Consider the following 18,191-nt stretch of genomic DNA (forward strand, 5'->3'; position numbering starts at 1 on the left):
TTTAACGTTTTTAAGTACATATTTGAGACATCACACGCAAATGTAAAATTCAAAAATCAATGGCACTCTGCAAATTGTCATGGACAAAATGTCAGTCCCTCTAGCACTCCATGTGCAAAATCCAAGCCATCCCCAATAGATGAGAAATTGTGATAGAACAGGGCTAGACACCATAGCGGGTAATAACAAAAAAACGTTTAGGATTGCATAATGTGGAATCCACCTCACCTAACTTCAGCTGCGTAAAAGTTTGGCAAGTTATGTGCTGTCACTGATCAGGCAGGGTAACTAGAAATGCACATCTTTCTCCACTGACACCAAAACGAGCTCAGGCTCGAGGTTTAACACTTAGACAAATCCAATACTCAGTACAGTGACAAGAAGTGTTCAGTAGATTCGAGACACTATAATTTGGCAAGGGACACCTAAAAGCCACTTTTAAAACAGAGGTCTACCCTGAAGAGAGCCTGTTCCATAACAAAGTGCTTCTGTGCACACACAATTTTTTGTTATACTATTTTTTAACCTGTTCAGTGCTAATTGGTTCCTTCTGCCCCACTCATCACCAGTGAAACCAAATCCAGCTACAGCTGACCATGTGCAAGGCAGAAAGCTTTTGCTTAGACCATCTGAATCCACACAGCAGCTGGGGAGGCTGGAAGTAAAAAGTCCAGATTTGTACAGGAAAAAAAAATGCCAAACAGGGAATACAGAGCCATACAATCTTATTTCCACAGATTCTCATCTCATTCAGCCCATGTGTTCTGTTTTATGTTGGTTAATAAGCCTAAATGATAACAGATCCTAACTGCAATCTTCATGCATATTGAAGCAAATCCCGATTTTCCCTTCTGCCTGCACACAGCACAGAGCTTACCACTACAAGGAATTTCTGTTCTGCCTGATAAAGGGGGCAGACAGGAGGAAGGAGAGCTAACAGCTCTCCCAGGCAGAACTGTACTGCTTAATTTGTGTCCTACTGATCTGTGGATTCACATCATCTGCATGAATTAAATGGGGTTTTGGGGGGATCAAAGTAGACAGCTGAAACATAAAAGCTCCTTTGCTTTCATTTATGACAGTATATTTCTCTTTTTAGAGCCCTCAACTTAACTGCTCTCTGATTAACTTTATCTACTGCTTTGGCTAAAACTGAATGGAAGGAACGGTCAAGGATTCAGTCACATGCTTTCAAAAATAAAAGACAATGACTTAACTGAGGTGTGAAGGTCCAAGACCTTCTTGATCTTGCACGCCAAAATTATTACTGTCATGTATGAGCTACTGCACCTTCCTCCTGCCTTTCATTCCATACAGACCATGCAAGAAATCTACTTAATTCTGTAGCAATTCCCAAAGGCACCACCTCCCCACAAACACTTGCTCAACACTGTGCAATCCCAGAGTCAACCTCAATTCCACAACAGAGGTTTCTTCCAGTTAAAACACTTGTTGAAAGTCAAAACACAGGAAATAATTTTGAAAAGCCAAATGAACTACTCTTGAAGTATCTATGGATCTGCCCAACTTCTTTTCATGTATGACAACCAGTTAATTGAAATGACAGGTAATTAAAAACCTGGGAAATATTCCAACCTTCTTTCTTCTTGACTGCTTTCCTCAAGTTTCTGTAGCCTTCAAAAGCACGAGGTACAGTATTGGAAGGCCAAGCCAATGAAGGACAAACCAGACAGTGAAAAGCAAAAGTGATAAGAAGGTAAAAAAATGATATATGAGCTTGTGGAGTTTAAAATGAAATTTTAAAAGATACCATCAAGAGACAACAAGTAGTAAAAAGGCAATACATTTTGCACAGTTTGAAAGTAAATAGAAAACAAAGAAGAAGCATTTGTAGGTTAACTAATCTGTCACTGTCAACAATTGTAAAATCAAGTTACACTAAGGAAGCAGTTTTAGATACAGACAACATATTTCACTTTGAGAGTTATTAATAATATGAATTCCAAAAATCACTTAGTTCTTGCAAAAGCTTTCTCCTCTTTGCCACTTGAAACTGGCAGGTAAAATACCAAAAACTGCAAGAACTACTGCCATTGAACCAAAGTTATATATCCTCAGGAATATATCAGGAAAAAAACAATCCACTATTTTTATTGTAATATAAAATAGTAATAAGAAAATTTTAGTACTAATATTCTAAATCATATATTCTGAATATAATCCATATAAAATCTTCAAACTGCATTTATTTTTTTGTTTGGGATTTTGTTGTTTATTTTTAAATAAAAAGCAGAAAACTTCAGTTTATTTTTCTGGGATTCAAAAAGTACATGCCAATGATTGCTTGTCATTTTTTAATAAATTAACAAAAAATACGCATCAGAAGCAATGAGGTGGACAAAATGTTAGTATTTTTACTTGTACTTTTTCCTCTTGAACAAGCATGGATATAAAGAATTGTTTGCATGACATATCAGTGTAAAGATGGCTTGAATTTCAACAACTAGTGATATACCTCATGTTCCCATTATGAGCAAGTGCTTTTGCTGCCTTTTCACCTTATACTGCCTGCCATCTTCCTTCAGTATCAGCTAGGAGCTAACATGCTGAACTCCATGTAATTTTATCACTAATTTAGTTTAATAAATGTTAAGAAAGTCAAAAGACAGCAGTCAAAAAAGGTTACCGGGTGCATAAGGCTGACTAACAATTGAAAGGGACATGGGAGGTTTGGTCTGGGGCTTCTGGTGAGTAGGTCACACTGTGGGACACTCGAATCAAGCATGTCAGTATTTCAGTAGCCAAAACATTACTAATGTGCAAACTGGTTCTGATAAAGTTTATGTCAGATGCTTATTAAAGGCTACAGACATACAGCAGTACATACCCACTGCCCATTCAGAAACTGGCTCTTAGATCTTCAGGCTAGCTCACAACAATTTAGGTAAGTTGCATGTACTTAAAATGAAGCACCTTTCATCATACTGACCCCTAACCAGGAAACAAACAGATCAGGAAAGGTAGCAGATGGGGCAGTACTAGCAACTAGGCTTATGGGTCCCATTTTAATAGGAAAATGTAGTTAGGCAACAATAAAAGAACAGCAACCCTAAAAAGAAATAGTACAGTAAAAGCAGCTAAATGCCTGTCGAAGACAGAAGTAGAGCAAAGAATCCCTACCAAACTGCAGGGAAAACTGCCTCTTTGCGATACGTTAGCATACCCACTGCCATTTCCTGAAATTTCAATAGAATAAAAATTCACAGTGACATATCCTGAACACAGTCTTTGCATTTCATTAATTAGATAGAAGCACTCCGCAGGTAACAAGTATGACCATATGCATAATCCCTCGAATTCTAACACTTCTTAGATTTTAAGAAATTTACAAATATTTATTACAAAGCAGTCTGCAGATTGACCAGTAGGTAGATTCAAACCTTACCAGCACTTTGAAGAGTACAATCCCATTCTATAGAACACAAGACCCACTTTAAGATGGAGACTGGACCATAAAGAAGTCTCTTCCAACTTGTATTTTTCTATGGTTCTCTAATTTTATAATGCTAGGATAAAAAAAACTGATCTCAAAAATAGTTTATGGTAAGTAGTCCCTGCTTCTGGGTCAGACCACTTGGCTATCCCATTCACAAGATTATTGTCCTGGTGCAGAAGCTTCTTTCAGAAAAAAAAAAATTAAAAAAAGAGCAATTAACAACCATGTGTTTTACTTACTACTGTATGTAGGGTAAAACTTCTAGATCTTTTTTTAAAGTGATCACCTCCTACAATAAGAGATATTACTCAATATATCTATTAACCTTTATCTGTTGTTTGGTCACAATCCTGTCTGCTACCTAATACTCAGGCCCCAACCTAACAATCAGGGCTCTACCTAAGCATGTATTTAAACGCATGCTTGATTTTAAAACGTGTTGAAACACACAACATCAAATCTCTTCTTTCTTGCATTTACAGTTAAAGAACATATTGAAGTGTTTGGCTAAATAGAGGCCAGAACATTATGCTGATTTAATTTGATATTTCCATCCTCCTCTCAAGTTCCTGCAAACATAAGACACAAAATCTATCAAAACCCCCATAAAAGTACAAGAGTTTCCTGAAAAAAATGATATGCAAGGGAAGAAACTAGTTATTAAAATGAGTGTTCCCTACAAGTATCAGACGTTTGTGTGGTGAATGGATTTCTAGATATAGGATCTCAAATTGCAGACACCACTAGCTCAAATCTACTTTATATTTCAACTATATTTCAGGCTTATACTGTTTTAGTTTTAACGTGAAGAAGTCCAAAGGGCCATTACTAGAAAGAGTAATAGATTAGAAGCGTGGAAAATTTCAAGGAAAAGGGAAAGATCTCTAATGGAATCAAAGTCTCTGAGTACACAAACAGATCCTTGCTGTACTAACTGCTGTCTGAACAGGCATTTATATCAATGTCTATGAGCATTTTAGTAGATGAGAAGTTGGACAGCAGAAAACAACAAAAGCATGATGTTGCAGAGAATTAGGAAGCCTCAAATTAGAAACATTCACAAAAGCAGAAGATAAAGCAAAAGAAGCCATTCCAAGAGCTACCAAAGAATTCCCAGGTATTCAGAATATCTTTTCTTCAGAAAGCTCTTTCAGTTTTGATATATGGTAGAAAAAAAGTTTGAATTTTGTTTTTGAAAACTTCTGTTGAATTTCAGATGCATTTTAAAAATAGCAAAATTTATGGACAACACCTGTGCTTTTACCATTGTACATAATTACACAGAAAAATTCATTACAACAATAACATCCATTCTACAAATATTGCATACTTCACTGGAAGAAAAGATGCAAAAGAAAAACACCTATAACTTCAACATGTAAAAGGGTTTGAAGGAACAGCAGTTTAGGATCCAAACCCACACAGCAACAGCAAATGAACTTTAAATTCTCAGTGGTTAAAAAAAATACACCTCTTTACTAATAAAGAGAAAACAAATAGCATTATAATTCATACACCACCTCTTTTTCTTTTTCCTTTCTTTTTTTTTCAGCTTTTCTAGATCTTTCTTGGCTATATCTAGAATTTCCATTGTCTCTTTCTCTGAGGAAAGCATAGAAGCAGAAAATGCTGATGGTCCACCAAAGTATGTGGATCTTGCTGAAGCTCTCGACAAGTTGCGTCGAAGATTTTCATTCACTGCTTCACTTTCTAATAATTTCGCTCTTAAAAAAAAAAAAAATTGTAGACCATAAACAAGTATTACTAATGCATGAGATGTATACTCTTTAGCATCCGTAACCGCAATGCATTACTTTCCATTTAAAAAGAAACTACAAACCAAGGTGAAGTCTCACAAAATACAAGCGCAGTAAATCCCTCGATGAGACTATTTTACACAACGGTTATGTATATCATACATATATCATATACCCTAGAGAGAATACATACAAATATAGATGTCTGTATAAATACACATAGATATATATATCTGCACATGCTGTATGTATACACACTTTACATAAAAGCTCCACAAATCTTTAACACTAACTGAGAATAGGCCAGGTTATTGCTTGGAGGTGTTTCATAAAAAAAAAAAAAAGAAATTGAGAAATAAAAATGTCTGAAATATTTAATACTTTTTTAATTTAAAAAGAAAGCAGATACTTTTTTTTTTTAAACACTACATTTTAACAAGTAATGTCTCAGTACTACCATTTATATATAAGTTTATGAAGTTATAAAACAATAATTCCAAGTTTTGCTGTCCTTTGTGGAACAATATCGTTATCATCATTCTTTATGCAACATCTTACTTTCATTTCTATTGTCAGCTTCATCTTTAACATTTTAATTTTTTGTAGCCAAGAGCAACACCAGATGGTCTTAGAAGCTGAAGGACCACTGTCCTAAAGTTATCTCCACACAGGAAAACAGCAGAAGTATTTACGTGCTAACACTTCTAGTATCTTAGTTTTTTAAATAAAAATTGTTCAAATATGTATTATGCAAATACCTGAGATCTTCAATTTCCTTGATATAATTATGAATCATGTTGCTAATTTCTTCATTTCCTTCTCCTTTGAAGGACAAAGAGAAATGGGGGGAGGATGAGGGGAAGAGAAAAAAATTGAGAAAGGATGGTAACAGTATAAATATCTGAATACAGCTACTAGGCATAAGGTACCAGGAAAGAGAAACAGTCATATGGGCTACATACAGGTCCTACATCTGGGTTGGGGCAATCCCAAGCACAAATACAGGCTCAGCGGGTAATGGCTGGAGAGCAGCCCTGAGGAGAAGGACCTGGGTGTGCTGATTGACCAGAAGCTCAGCATGAGCCAGCAATGTGCAATCACAGCCCAGAAGGCCAACCATATCCTGGGCTGCATCAGAAGAACTATGGCCAGCAGGTCAAGGGAGGTGATTCTGCTCCTTTACTCCACTCTCGTGAGACCCCACCTGGAGTACTGCATCCAGCTCTGGAGTCCTCAACATAAGACAGACATGGACCTGCTGGAGCATGTCCAGAAGAGAGCCACAAGGATGATCCAAGGGCTGGAGCACCTCTCCTATGAGGAGAGGCTGAGGGAGTTGGGGCTGTTCAGCCTGGAGAAGAGAAGGCTCCGGGGAGATCTTATTGCCGCCTTCCAGTACCTAAAGGGGGCCTACAGGAGAGCTGGGGAAGGACTTTTTACTAGGGCATGTAGTGATAGGATGAGGGCAATGGCTTAAAACTGGAAGAGGGTAGATTTAGAATAGATATCAGGAAGAAATTTTTTACTCAGGGTGGTGAGGCACTGGAACAAGTTGCCCAGGGAAGTTTTGGAGGCCCCATTCCTGGAAGTGGTTCAAGGCCAGGTTGGATGATCTTGTCTGATTTGTGAAATATATGTCCTCCTTCAGCAGCATTAAGGTTTTGGTTCCTCTGTCATATGATCAGGATTATTACAAGTAACTTTTTCTATCTAAATCTCGTTTGTTTTCCATATTGGCACCTTTTAACAATGCATATGCCATAAATCAAAAATAACCTGACAAACAGTGCACAAAAAGAACAATGCAGTCATGGTAAGTCAATTGGTTGATTATTCTATGAGGGGAAAAGCAAGCCAACATTCACCCATCTGTGTCCAGGTCCTCATCCCAAGCAAAATATTTAAGTCCATGTAAAGCTAAGCATGCAAGTAATTCCTATCCAAAGGTATTATTCCACATTTCATGTTGCTCGTAGTCCTAAATGAATGGTCTAATCGGGGTACCAAGCTATTTCTATTAATAGAAGTCTCCAGAAACAGAATTAGATGGGGGCCTATCCCCGCCAAAGTAGATCCTACATTACTGTTGCAAAGGCATCATTTCATTCCAAGGGACCCATGAAGCAGAAATAACTAACTGATTCAAGTTCATAAACTTAAGCCGTTTACACACCCACACATCTCACCCGCAGCATACCTGCTCTAGCTAGCACTTGGTTGGCCTGATCACTCATAAGTTGCGTTATTCTGGCTCTCAGTGCATCAATAGTCTCTTGCATTGCTTTAATTCTAACACGTAGGTTGTTGTTTTCTGTTTGCAGCATCGCATTTTCATGAAACATGTCATTGATGCTTTCGACACCTTCTTCGTCTATAATCCTTTTACCCTGAAGAAAGTAAATATATTTTATTACTATTAAAGGCTAGCCTACACATGAAAAGTTTTTAACTTGGTAAACCAATCCACAGATTACTTGAAATTCCAAACAGACACTCATAGCAAAATATAATCTTCTCTCAAAATGCGTAAAACAATGGATAAGTAGACAGTTTTCAAAACATTGATGTCTGGCCAACACCTTAGCCTTTGGCTGCTGGGTAACTCCATCTTAGTCTGAAATACAAGCTCTTGAAGAGGTTAAGAAAGGAGAAGAGACTCCTTTGTCAAATCAGGATACTATCTCAAGGATAACAAATGAGGATGACACTGTTTGGCAACCACACTTATGGCCGAACACATTATTTGTTAAAAATTTCAGAAAGAAGTGGGCATTGTGTAGTATGAGTATTCAGCTTATATAATTTAAAATGTATTTTTAAAAACACAAATTGTTTTAGGTGTCTGGTAAGTTTTTAAGAGCAATACACAATAACTGTTCACATTCATTTATGCCCCAATCTAAATTCTGGGCATTTTTGCTTTAGAAGTGACTATTTCTCATTGCTGAGCAAGACAAGGTCAATTTTTGCCTTTCAAAAAGCAAATAGCATGCAGCATCTGTTGATCTGATTGGCATTCACTGATGTATCTTTTCTCTGGGGATGCCATCCAAGTTTTCTAACAACTTTTGGTAATCACTGGAATTGGAAGTGTTGTTTAAGTTAAGGCTGCTATTCAGAGTTTTTTAGTGTCTAAAGTGGAAGTAGCAAACAGAAAAACAAGCTGTAGAACTACAAATATTTTAAAGCAGAAGTAGTCTTAAGAGGACAAGCTTACTGTTTTGTATTCCATGAGTTCCATCTGTAGCCGTGTAATCTCACTGCGCAAAGCATTTATTTGTTGGCTAGCCCTATCCTGATTAACCATCACCTTGTTCTTGATGTTCCGTGCCCGGTTGGCATACTTTAATGTGTTCAAGGTTTCCATGAAGTCTCGATCTGAAGGGCTCACACACGCTATCATGAGTGTTTGACTGCAAATTACAAACACAGGTCAGCAGTACACATCAAGAACAAAAATAGTAGAGAGAAGCTAACAAGCCTTCAGGTAGAAAGTGAAACAAGAATAGTGACTTCATAACACCTGTGAAAATATTCCTCTAACTCACAGTAGAAGACTGTCAACCGAAGTTCAGCATCATTACATCTTGTATCACCCCAGCATAGCATAGGAGATGCTAGATCATTAGTTGTTCTACATGTGAAATTATAAAAGCAATTAATTGCTGTTCCTAGAAATGTTTTTCAAATTATATTCAGTTTCTCTAACCATACGTAAACTGAGATTTAAGTGCTTAAGATCAACGTAAAGTCCTAGACGGTGATTTGAATCATGCAGTAGTCAGGACTGCCTACTCTCATTAATTCCTGAGGTTCCTACCCACTTAATCTGAAAGTTGCCTGAATGCTCATCTTAGCAGTCCATGCACGAACACACAATTGCCTAAGGTACTTCTTGTCTACCTCAGGTTCTACCAAGATGCAACCTGCCTAAATTCTCCACTGCAAATTATCTCCTGTTCTCCAACAGGAGCCCAAAAGCTAATACTTACCCTTAGTACATCTGGCTATAACTATTTATTCCATGTTTCATACCACCACTGCTTAGAGCACTTCCACAAAAAGCAGCAGGACCTGAGCTCTGGGCCCAAGAGGGCTATGAACAACCATCTTCCTTTCAGGTTCCTACAACACCCTCTAGCCATCCCATCACAGGATATTCAGGGTAAGAACATTAACTCCCTGCTCCAAATGAAAGATTGAGCAGACAGACCAGCAAGAATCAGTGGGACAAAAGCAGAAAAAGGCAGAAAAATCTTCATTCCAACCAAGTGGTTTTATCATTCAACAGGCAGATGGTGGAACCGGGGTCCCTCCCCTCTCTCCCTGGAGCACGTTCTCATTTCACGTGAGATAAAAACAGCCTAGAAAGGCCAGAACCAGAGTTCCAGCTGTAGGTCATACTCTGGAGGTGCCTACATGGCCAAATCCTCAACAGATAGGAGGAAACACCTATATTTGATGGACTGAGTCCTCACCTCCAGGTTTGGAGAAATTCGCTTCCCTGTTGTATGTTAAAGCTTAGGCAGTTGCATCAGGAAGAGTGTACTGTCTCCAGAGCAATGAGGCAATATCTGCATTAGGCAGATCAGATTCTGATCTTCATTTTCTATCATTTCAGACCAAGACAAACAAATTAATCCCTTCAAGCCTTTGTGAGGCAAACAATTACCTTCACCACGCACATTGGGAAACTAAACTTGAAAGAGTATCTAGCCTGAGAATACAAGGAAGATTCACTTTCAGAAATTCTTCCTCAGACCTCCCGCATACCTTTGTGTCACTTCCCCAACCTGTTGGATTTTAGTCCTCGAGATAAGAATATGTGAGATGAAAAACAAATTTTTAATTCTGACATCAGGACTACTTGTGCTTTCCATTAAGAATGTGATTACTTTTCTAAATCTCAGAAGACTGGGTCTGCTAGGTCCTTGTCTTGAAAACTGAACAACTTGAACTCCACATTCCTATCTGCATTGTATAATGGACAAGGGTTTGTGTTTTGTTTTGTTTTTTTTAAAAAAAGAAAAACAAAACAAAACAAAACAAAACCTGTTTTACTCTCATTATTTTACCACTTCTTTAAACTGGTCCCCCCAGAAGTTATTAAAGTTTTCATTTTTCATATTATACCTTATAAAAATCCTTTCCAAAACGACAAATACTCCATTTTCTTATTTGAATAATTCAAGAAACATTGATATTCAAGTGCTGCTTCAGAACTGTTACAGCATTATATTCAAAATCAGCATTATGGTGAAAATAGTACAGTGATCCAATGCTTGCATCATCATTAACTCAGGACTCACTGCAATCTAACCTGAAACACTACCAGTAAATATTTCAAGTATTTGCAAAAGAGAAACAATAATGTGAATGTAATACCAGGGGTGGAATTTGGAATGCTATGGAAACAGGCTAACAGAAATCTAATAAACTGATTTCCCATAAAAAAACTGCATATTTATTAATTATTAGCTTTCCCACACCTTTTGGTCGCCAAAGTGTGGATGAGAAGTTATTAAAATTGTGTTAAGATATATCACTCTTCATTAACAGCAAACTGCTAATTTGACATGTCTCAGCATGTATATCACCTGGACAAGCTCCAGAAGTGAGCCCCTGTGAACCTCATGAGGTTTAACAAGGCCAAGCACAGTGTCCTGCACCTGGGTCAGGGCAACCCCTAGTATCAATACAGGCTGGGGGATGAGGAGATTAAGACCAGCCATGAGGAGAAGGACTTGGGGGGTCCCAGTGGCTGAAACGCTGGACATGATCTGACAATGGGCACTCGCAGCCCAGAGGGTCAGCTGCATCCTGGGCTACGTCAAAAGAAGAGTGGCCAACAGGTCAAGGGAGGCGATTCTGCCCCTCTACTCTGCTCTGGTGAGATCCCACCTGGAGTACTGCATCCAGTTCTGGAGCCCTCAGCACAGGAAAGACATGGACCTGATGGAGCAGGTCCAGAGGAAGGCCACAAAAATGATCAGAGGGCTGGAGCACCTCTCCTATGAGGACAGGCTGAGAGTGCTGGGGTTGTTCAGCCTGGAGAAGAGAAGGCTCCAGGGAGACCTTATTGCAGCCTTTCAATACTTAAAGGGGACCTGCTAGAAGGATGGGGACAAACTTTTTAGCAGGGCCTGTTGCGATAGGACAAGGGGCAATGGTTTTAAACTGAAAGAGGGCAGATTTAGGCTACATATAAAGAAGAAATTTCTTACAATGAGAAACACTGGGCAACCTGTTCCAGTGTTTCACAGAGAGATGGTAGATGCCCCATCCCTGGAAACATTCAAGGTCAGGTTGGACAGGGCTCTGAGCAACCTGGTCTAGTCGAAGATGTCCCTGATCATTGCAGGGGGGTTGGACTAGGTGACCTTTAAAGGTCCTCTCCAACTCAAACAATTCTATGATCACATAAATAAAGAAAAGGTGGTGGTGGCAGGGATTGTCCACAAATTTAACATCAGTCAGAAACAGACAGGAGAATATATCTAAATACCCTTGTAAATGCTTTGGGACAGCATTTGCCATCTATATATTGTACACTAAACTTTGCTATTTCTCTGGAAGAACAGGAGGGGGAGCAGTGGAGCTATAAAATGGGAAAATATTTTACAGTCATTATTTTAAAAGAGCAATTTTAGAAGTGTTTGAAAAAAAATGGTCATCAGCTACTGTGATATAAAATTTAGTCCAGAAATGCTATTTGTATTTATTTCCAGGAAGAGCTATGCTCTTGATTGCTGATGAATTTTTTCATAATTCTCAAGTTTCTTCCTCCCTTAAGCACTTCTGAAAATTCTAGCCTTTATTTTACTTGTTTTGTCTGGCTCTTTGCTTTTCCTCACACTGCAGTGCTGCAGCGTGTTGCTGAAGTTCTCCCTCTGAAGAGCAGAGCTACAATTTAAGAATTCTCTTTTACTTTTCCCTATTCCTTTGTGAAATACCCAGAAAACTTCCTGCCCTCCTAAAAACAGCAGTCAGCAATATTGAATTAAATAGACAAATAAGAGCTGAAACTTGCTGAAATGTACTCAAATATACCCCCTGTTGTATTTGTACCTGTTAACATTACAAATATAAAATTTGCACTGTTTTAACAAATTTGTTGATATTTGCTTAGACAAAGCTTCCAGAGGCCAAAGCCTCTCTTCCTTACCTGTGCAGTAGGTATATAGAACAGATTCATACAAACAATTCTAGTGATACAGTAGTTTGTTTTTATTAGGCTCTAATCCAGCATCAGGTAACTGGACATATGCACCATACCCTGAGATATCCAACCTTTACAAAAGATGGCAGTGTCTGCAGTAAGCTGACTCCAAGCTCCTGCACATGGCTTTCAAAGCAAACAATTAAGCACCATTAAAAAAAAAAGTAACAAAAAATACTCTCTGAACAAGAAACTCATTAGAAGTTTAAACTATGCTATAATTAATAAGGCTGTAACACAATAGCAAGGTTTACCATTTATGCTGTCTATAAGCTAATGATGTCTTCATGGAAAGGACTTGTCCTGGAAATGGTAACTTCTAAGTAACTCGAAGCATCATGTCTAGTAAAGCTATAATAGCACTGAAAAGAATGATGCAAAAAGCCTCTTTAAAATCTTTTCCTTGCATTGCAACCATTTTCTATCATAACAGTAACTTATCTTCAGAACCTCCCTCCAACAAAAAGAGTGGCTATTTTTAAATCATTGTTTAATGTTTATTTTACTTTCTGAGGATTATGTACTCATTCATGTTCATTCACAATGAAATACATAAAATGTTCTAGTTTTCATACCTGTTTCCCCCAAGAGAGTCTTGAAGTAGCCTTGTAAGCTTTGAATCTCTGTATGGTACATGAGTTGCCTTCTTACTTTTATCTCCCAGTGCACTTATTACATTGCCAAGTGCCAGCTGTAAAACACCAAATCACGTAACGCACAAGTTAGAATTAGTTCCTGAGCAGTTTTATTTTTTAAAAAAAGCTATAAACTGAGACCTGAATATTGTGAAGAAATGGAAGTTAACATAAGAAAAAAGAAAATCTGAATATTTTTACATTTTTCAGTAGACAGTTCTTAACTTTCATATTATCAACAGTGAATCAGATGACTTGCAGTCTGGTATCTGCAAGTGCTAAGCTCTTAGCACAATTTGTGTGCACCGTCTATTGATACGTTAGTCACACACTAAAGTTAGAACTACTTCAGATAATAAACATTTACTTCCTATTATTATTAAAGCTAAACTCTACTTCTAGCAGTAGCTACATTCTTTTTAAAAATAATTTTATCAAACTGCTTTATGCTAGATTTAGAATAAGATACAGGGAATAAATATAAAAAAACAGTTTACTACCTCTACAGATATGAAATAAGGAATTTCTGATGAAGATTTAAGCATTTAGGGCTTGAAATTAGGTAGCCCATGGGTATCCTATTTCATTGCTAAGAAAGGGTCTAATTCATGTTTATAAACAACCTAACATTTGGCTGTAAAATTATTTTTATTGTGCAACCACAGGTACTTCAGATTATTCATATGCCGAATTAAAGAACATTCCTCTAGATGGCACCCTGTACAGCCAGTTCATAGGCTTGAAAACGGTCTTACTGCATCCAGCAGTTGAAGAACTGCATATACACCACATTCTGTGACTGCTTTGAAAGGTGTTTAAATACTTTCAATCTGTTTCCCAAAGCTGAGGCCTGGAATTCATGGTAAATGAAAGTTTTGTGATCGTATAAAATATTACTTTTATCACACTGATTTTCACCTTCATGCATTTTGTATCCTATTTGTTAAGGATACATCTATTTCATTTAAACCCCCAAATTTGTGTTGGCTCTGTGCTTAAATCAATGATGAAATTGAACTGAACTCACTTTCTCTTCCATATAATATAACCAGAATATCTACAGAATATAAACACTGTCATGACAGCAGGAGAATCATCAAGAAAGTTCTAGTTGCAGAATACCTCTATGGTACTACACAGTAGATCAGGAAAAGGGCATGTTTTCACATATAAAATAAATATGTATTTTTGAGTCTTTAAAAGAGAATTGCACAGAGCCTCCACACAGCCAAGTAGCTCAAAACAAAGGCATGAAACTACAATCATCTGACAATCACTACTTTTCAGTGTAGTCATAATTAAATCCTGACAATCACTAGCTCTACTTTTCAGTGTAGTCATAATTAAATGAAACACTTAACATGAACATTAAAAAACTGCATAGAGAGCCAGTACACAGAGCAGAAAAAATACAAAGTGATGCTATAATTTAAAAATTGCATTTCTACTTAGAAGTATTTTGATTAGGGTTGTTTTACATTATGTTTCATAGTTATAACAAAGAACCAGCATTTATTGATCAATTAAGCTTATTCATTGTCCATGTTTTACATGCCTGTACTCCTTGCAAACTGCTTGTAACGTTCTCCAATTGTTTGGATCTTGGCAGAATAAAAAATAAAGATGAAAAAGTTAAAGTAATCTCTCTACAATATATTTTAAAAGTTTAGAGTAACTAATTGTATTTCACCACAGTTAGAAGTACTATAATTTGCTAGTCAGGGTCTAGTATAACTGAGAAAATGTTAGCAAGCCAGAACCCAGTAAGAATCAATATATGCTGCTACATCTCACACTACAGTCCTTGTTCTGTACATAATGCATTTCTACTTTAGGGATTACTAAAACCAAGTCATCCACAAAGGAAGAGAACATGGTACCAACAGCCTATGGAAACATTGTATAGTCTTACTAGTCCACAGTTGATGGAAATGCCTTCTTTTGCCCTTTCCCCTGTAGCTCCTGTTCGCTTTAACCTCTCAGATCCTGCTAGATCAACAAAATGGAACTTCGCAGTAAGAGTTTCAAATTCATTCATCTCAGAAGATTCAGATATTATCCTGTTATCCGTGACATTATCCTGAAATAAAGAAGAACCCATAAAGCTTGGTAAGATCTTTCACATTAACATTTGTCTACTGCAAAGTTCAGTCAACAATTATTTACAAGACTACCTATTTGTCATGACCATCTCCTTCCTTATTACTCATTCTCTTATGACAACATCAATATCTCTCATAAAACTGTCTCTATTTTAGTCATATCCACTAACATAGCATTACTTGAAGACCCAGCTCTAGATGCACATGAATACCAATATACCAATTCCTTCTAAATATGGGCTGCAGTTGCTTCAAGGCAGGGAAGAATACACGTATTAAAAAACACAAAACTCATCAGCAAGTTGGGCAAAACGTGTACCTCTCCTGGAATGCAAGTCTTCTATAAATTGTCAAAGGAAATTGATTTTTTAAAAAGTAATGATAATATTACCCTCCTACATTAGCAGTTCATAAGCCTGCCAAATAACTGGAAGACACCTTCATTTCACACTTCCCCATGGCATGATTCTTCAGCTTTATTTTAGGAATTATTTTTTTAAGTCTGTATTTCCAGCAGCCAGTATTCCTCCAGCACTTCTGACTTGACCAGGAAATATGGACAGTAGAGGGAACAAGGGAGAATGAAGAGTTTTTCTTTCCCCCCACCAAGTAAGTTGTGATGAACAACACCTGATGCACACTTCCATCAGTGCATGGAGTCTGCCCAGGAACACACTGTGCTACAGGCAGGTACTGAACCCTCAGCCTCTTTCCACTTCACATCCTGAAGTACAGCAGTAAAATGATCCTTTTTCATTAGATAATCGCAAGGTTTTTTCCTGTCGATTAGTGTAGCTGTACCTTATACTGTGGAGATGTATTTTACTCCAAGTGTAGTTTGACCTGTTGCCATGGAAGCAACACTGAATGAGAAAAATCTTTAAATCACTCAGCTCCTGGCCGCCCTGCTAAGACACCCATTGCAGGGCAGTTCCTACCTACTTGCCATGGCAGCATGTAATAGGCATATCTTGTGTGTATACTTGACGTATATTCACACAGCCTTATCTACAGGCTTTATTAGGAATATTCTATCACAGTAAGTATGGATTGCTTTGTTTTTTCTTTAAAAAAAAAAAAACAAAACAAAACAAAACACACTTGGGTATTCTTTGGCAATGATCTTTACCTCCTTACTCGGCTAGCCCACAGCTCCCTCGGCTACTGCAAGGGGAAATGTGTGGCTGCAGACCAAACTGTTTTCACAGTAATTAAACACTTCACACTTTTTAAGTGAACTCCTTTTGTAGCAGTTTCAGAAGAGACCAGGAATTGTGCCACTTCCATGAAACTGGACTATCACACCTTTTCAGCTATTTTGACATTTAGTCGCTGGTGGATCACCCTTTCTTTCCCAGCCTTTAAAGTAACGATTAACATCTCCTTTGTATCTCACTTATTTAGTAAATAAAACATGCATACAGAAACCTCCAAGAAGCATGGACAGTGAGAACACAGTGCAAAGAGCAGCGGGCTGTGCACTGGAGCCCTGGCTACCTGCCCACCCTGGGCACTGGGACCATGTACAGAGAGACAGGCACAGAGCCCACACCGTCATCCCTGGAACTGCGTTGCCCTAGTAACAAAAGTCTCACAAAACTGTTGTCTACAGATGGCAGCAACAACAGAAACTTGAGCTGCATCTCTCCCGGCCATCCAATAAGGGCTCATATTAATTTATATTCTGGGAGCATTCAGAGGCCAACATCAGGTCTAATCTCTACTCTCCTAAATACTGCAGGGAAAGAAGAGGGTACTGTCCTCTTCTTTGCTAGATCCAGGATCTAGCAATGTCCTGTTCCAGACAGTCAAATTATCTTGCTCATATCTCCTAAAAAAGAAGGAACAAAACACATTTTGACACAAGGCAGAAGGTGGCCACCTATTCCACTAACACAAGCTTCTGTTAAAAAACAGGCAGGGCCAGGCAAGAGTCCTGCGGGTGGCTCAGCTGGTGGGACGGCTGCAAGCGCACCAGCACAGGTGGACAGCTGTACTGACAGCCCACAGGAAATGAGGCTCCCTGATGAGTTCTCCCACTTTCCAGCTACTCAGACAGTTTTCAACAAAACCTCCGAGCATACAGTGCCACTACGCAGTGACCGAGTACCCTGTCTGGGATCTGAGTGTGACACCAGCCCCTCCCAAATGAGAAGACAGACAGCTGCCCACACCACCAGGTCCACAGCTTCAGCGTGGAAAGCGGGAAGAAGTGTTTGTAACAGGTATAAAGCAGGTCTACATACCACAAAGGACCAGTGAGTGACCCTCATTTTGCCTGCAAATGATTATTTTGTAGTGTTAAAGAAAACAAAAGCAACCCCTGCCCCCCCAAGAAAGCATTACAAATCCAGTTCACTGTTCCACATGCTTAAAAATGTGATTTCTATGTGTAAAAAAATGCTAGCCAGGTACTTAGGAGTTCATTAAAATATTTATAAAATACTGATACATTTGGAGTAATCAAATTAAGTCCCCCTGAAACTACTGCAGTTTTCAGTTTTATGGATTAATTCACAATTCTCTTCTTTACAAGATACACCAACAGCAACTAACAACTGAACATTCACATAAAAACCTTCTACAGAACAGCCCCGTGTATATTCATAGTTTAAATTTCAGGTTAAGTGCATGGACTTAACAACACATCTGAACCCCAAATATATATCTATTTGAAATAAATATGCTAAACTTCAGAGTCAAATACTTTTCTACTTGCTGCTTGTTGGATATCAACACTTAATCTGGAATATCCAAGCATTTTCAGGTAGGTGACTGCAAGCTTAAACCAAATAACTACTGAGACACTTAAAAATGCTTCCCCAATTAAAGACAAATTATATTTTAACTTTCTTACTTGTGTATGTTGCAATGAAATACTGAAGAAAACGCTACAGGAGAATGGGCAGGTTCATGTGAGAGACTACAGTTTATTGTTGCCTCTGGCTAGAGGATGGTTACATATGCACAGATTAAATCAAATTATTATAGTGCTTGCAAATTCATCGAGCAGGATGATGA

The 18,191-nt window shown here is 38.0% G+C and overlaps 1 protein-coding gene across 1 annotated transcript in view; it reads right to left on the reverse strand.

Annotated features, from left to right (window-relative positions):
- KIF21A (kinesin family member 21A) overlaps positions 1–18,191 on the reverse strand; it is a 62,455-nt gene that overhangs the window by 38,043 nt on the left and 6,221 nt on the right. Inside the window, exons 5-11 of the mRNA XM_009883227.1 lie at positions 14,981–15,148; positions 13,009–13,124; positions 8,432–8,627; positions 7,412–7,601; positions 5,973–6,036; positions 4,978–5,181; positions 1,597–1,635 (exon numbers count right to left, since the gene is read on the reverse strand). Of these exons, the coding sequence (XP_009881529.1) occupies positions 1,597–1,635; positions 4,978–5,181; positions 5,973–6,036; positions 7,412–7,601; positions 8,432–8,627; positions 13,009–13,124; positions 14,981–15,148 (977 nt within the window). The remainder of the gene's footprint in view (positions 1–1,596; positions 1,636–4,977; positions 5,182–5,972; positions 6,037–7,411; positions 7,602–8,431; positions 8,628–13,008; positions 13,125–14,980; positions 15,149–18,191) is intronic.

Source organism: Charadrius vociferus, unplaced genomic scaffold (assembly GCF_000708025.1).
Source record: "Charadrius vociferus isolate BGI_N301 unplaced genomic scaffold, ASM70802v2 scaffold363, whole genome shotgun sequence".
Classification (NCBI taxonomy): Eukaryota; Metazoa; Chordata; class Aves; order Charadriiformes; family Charadriidae; genus Charadrius; species Charadrius vociferus.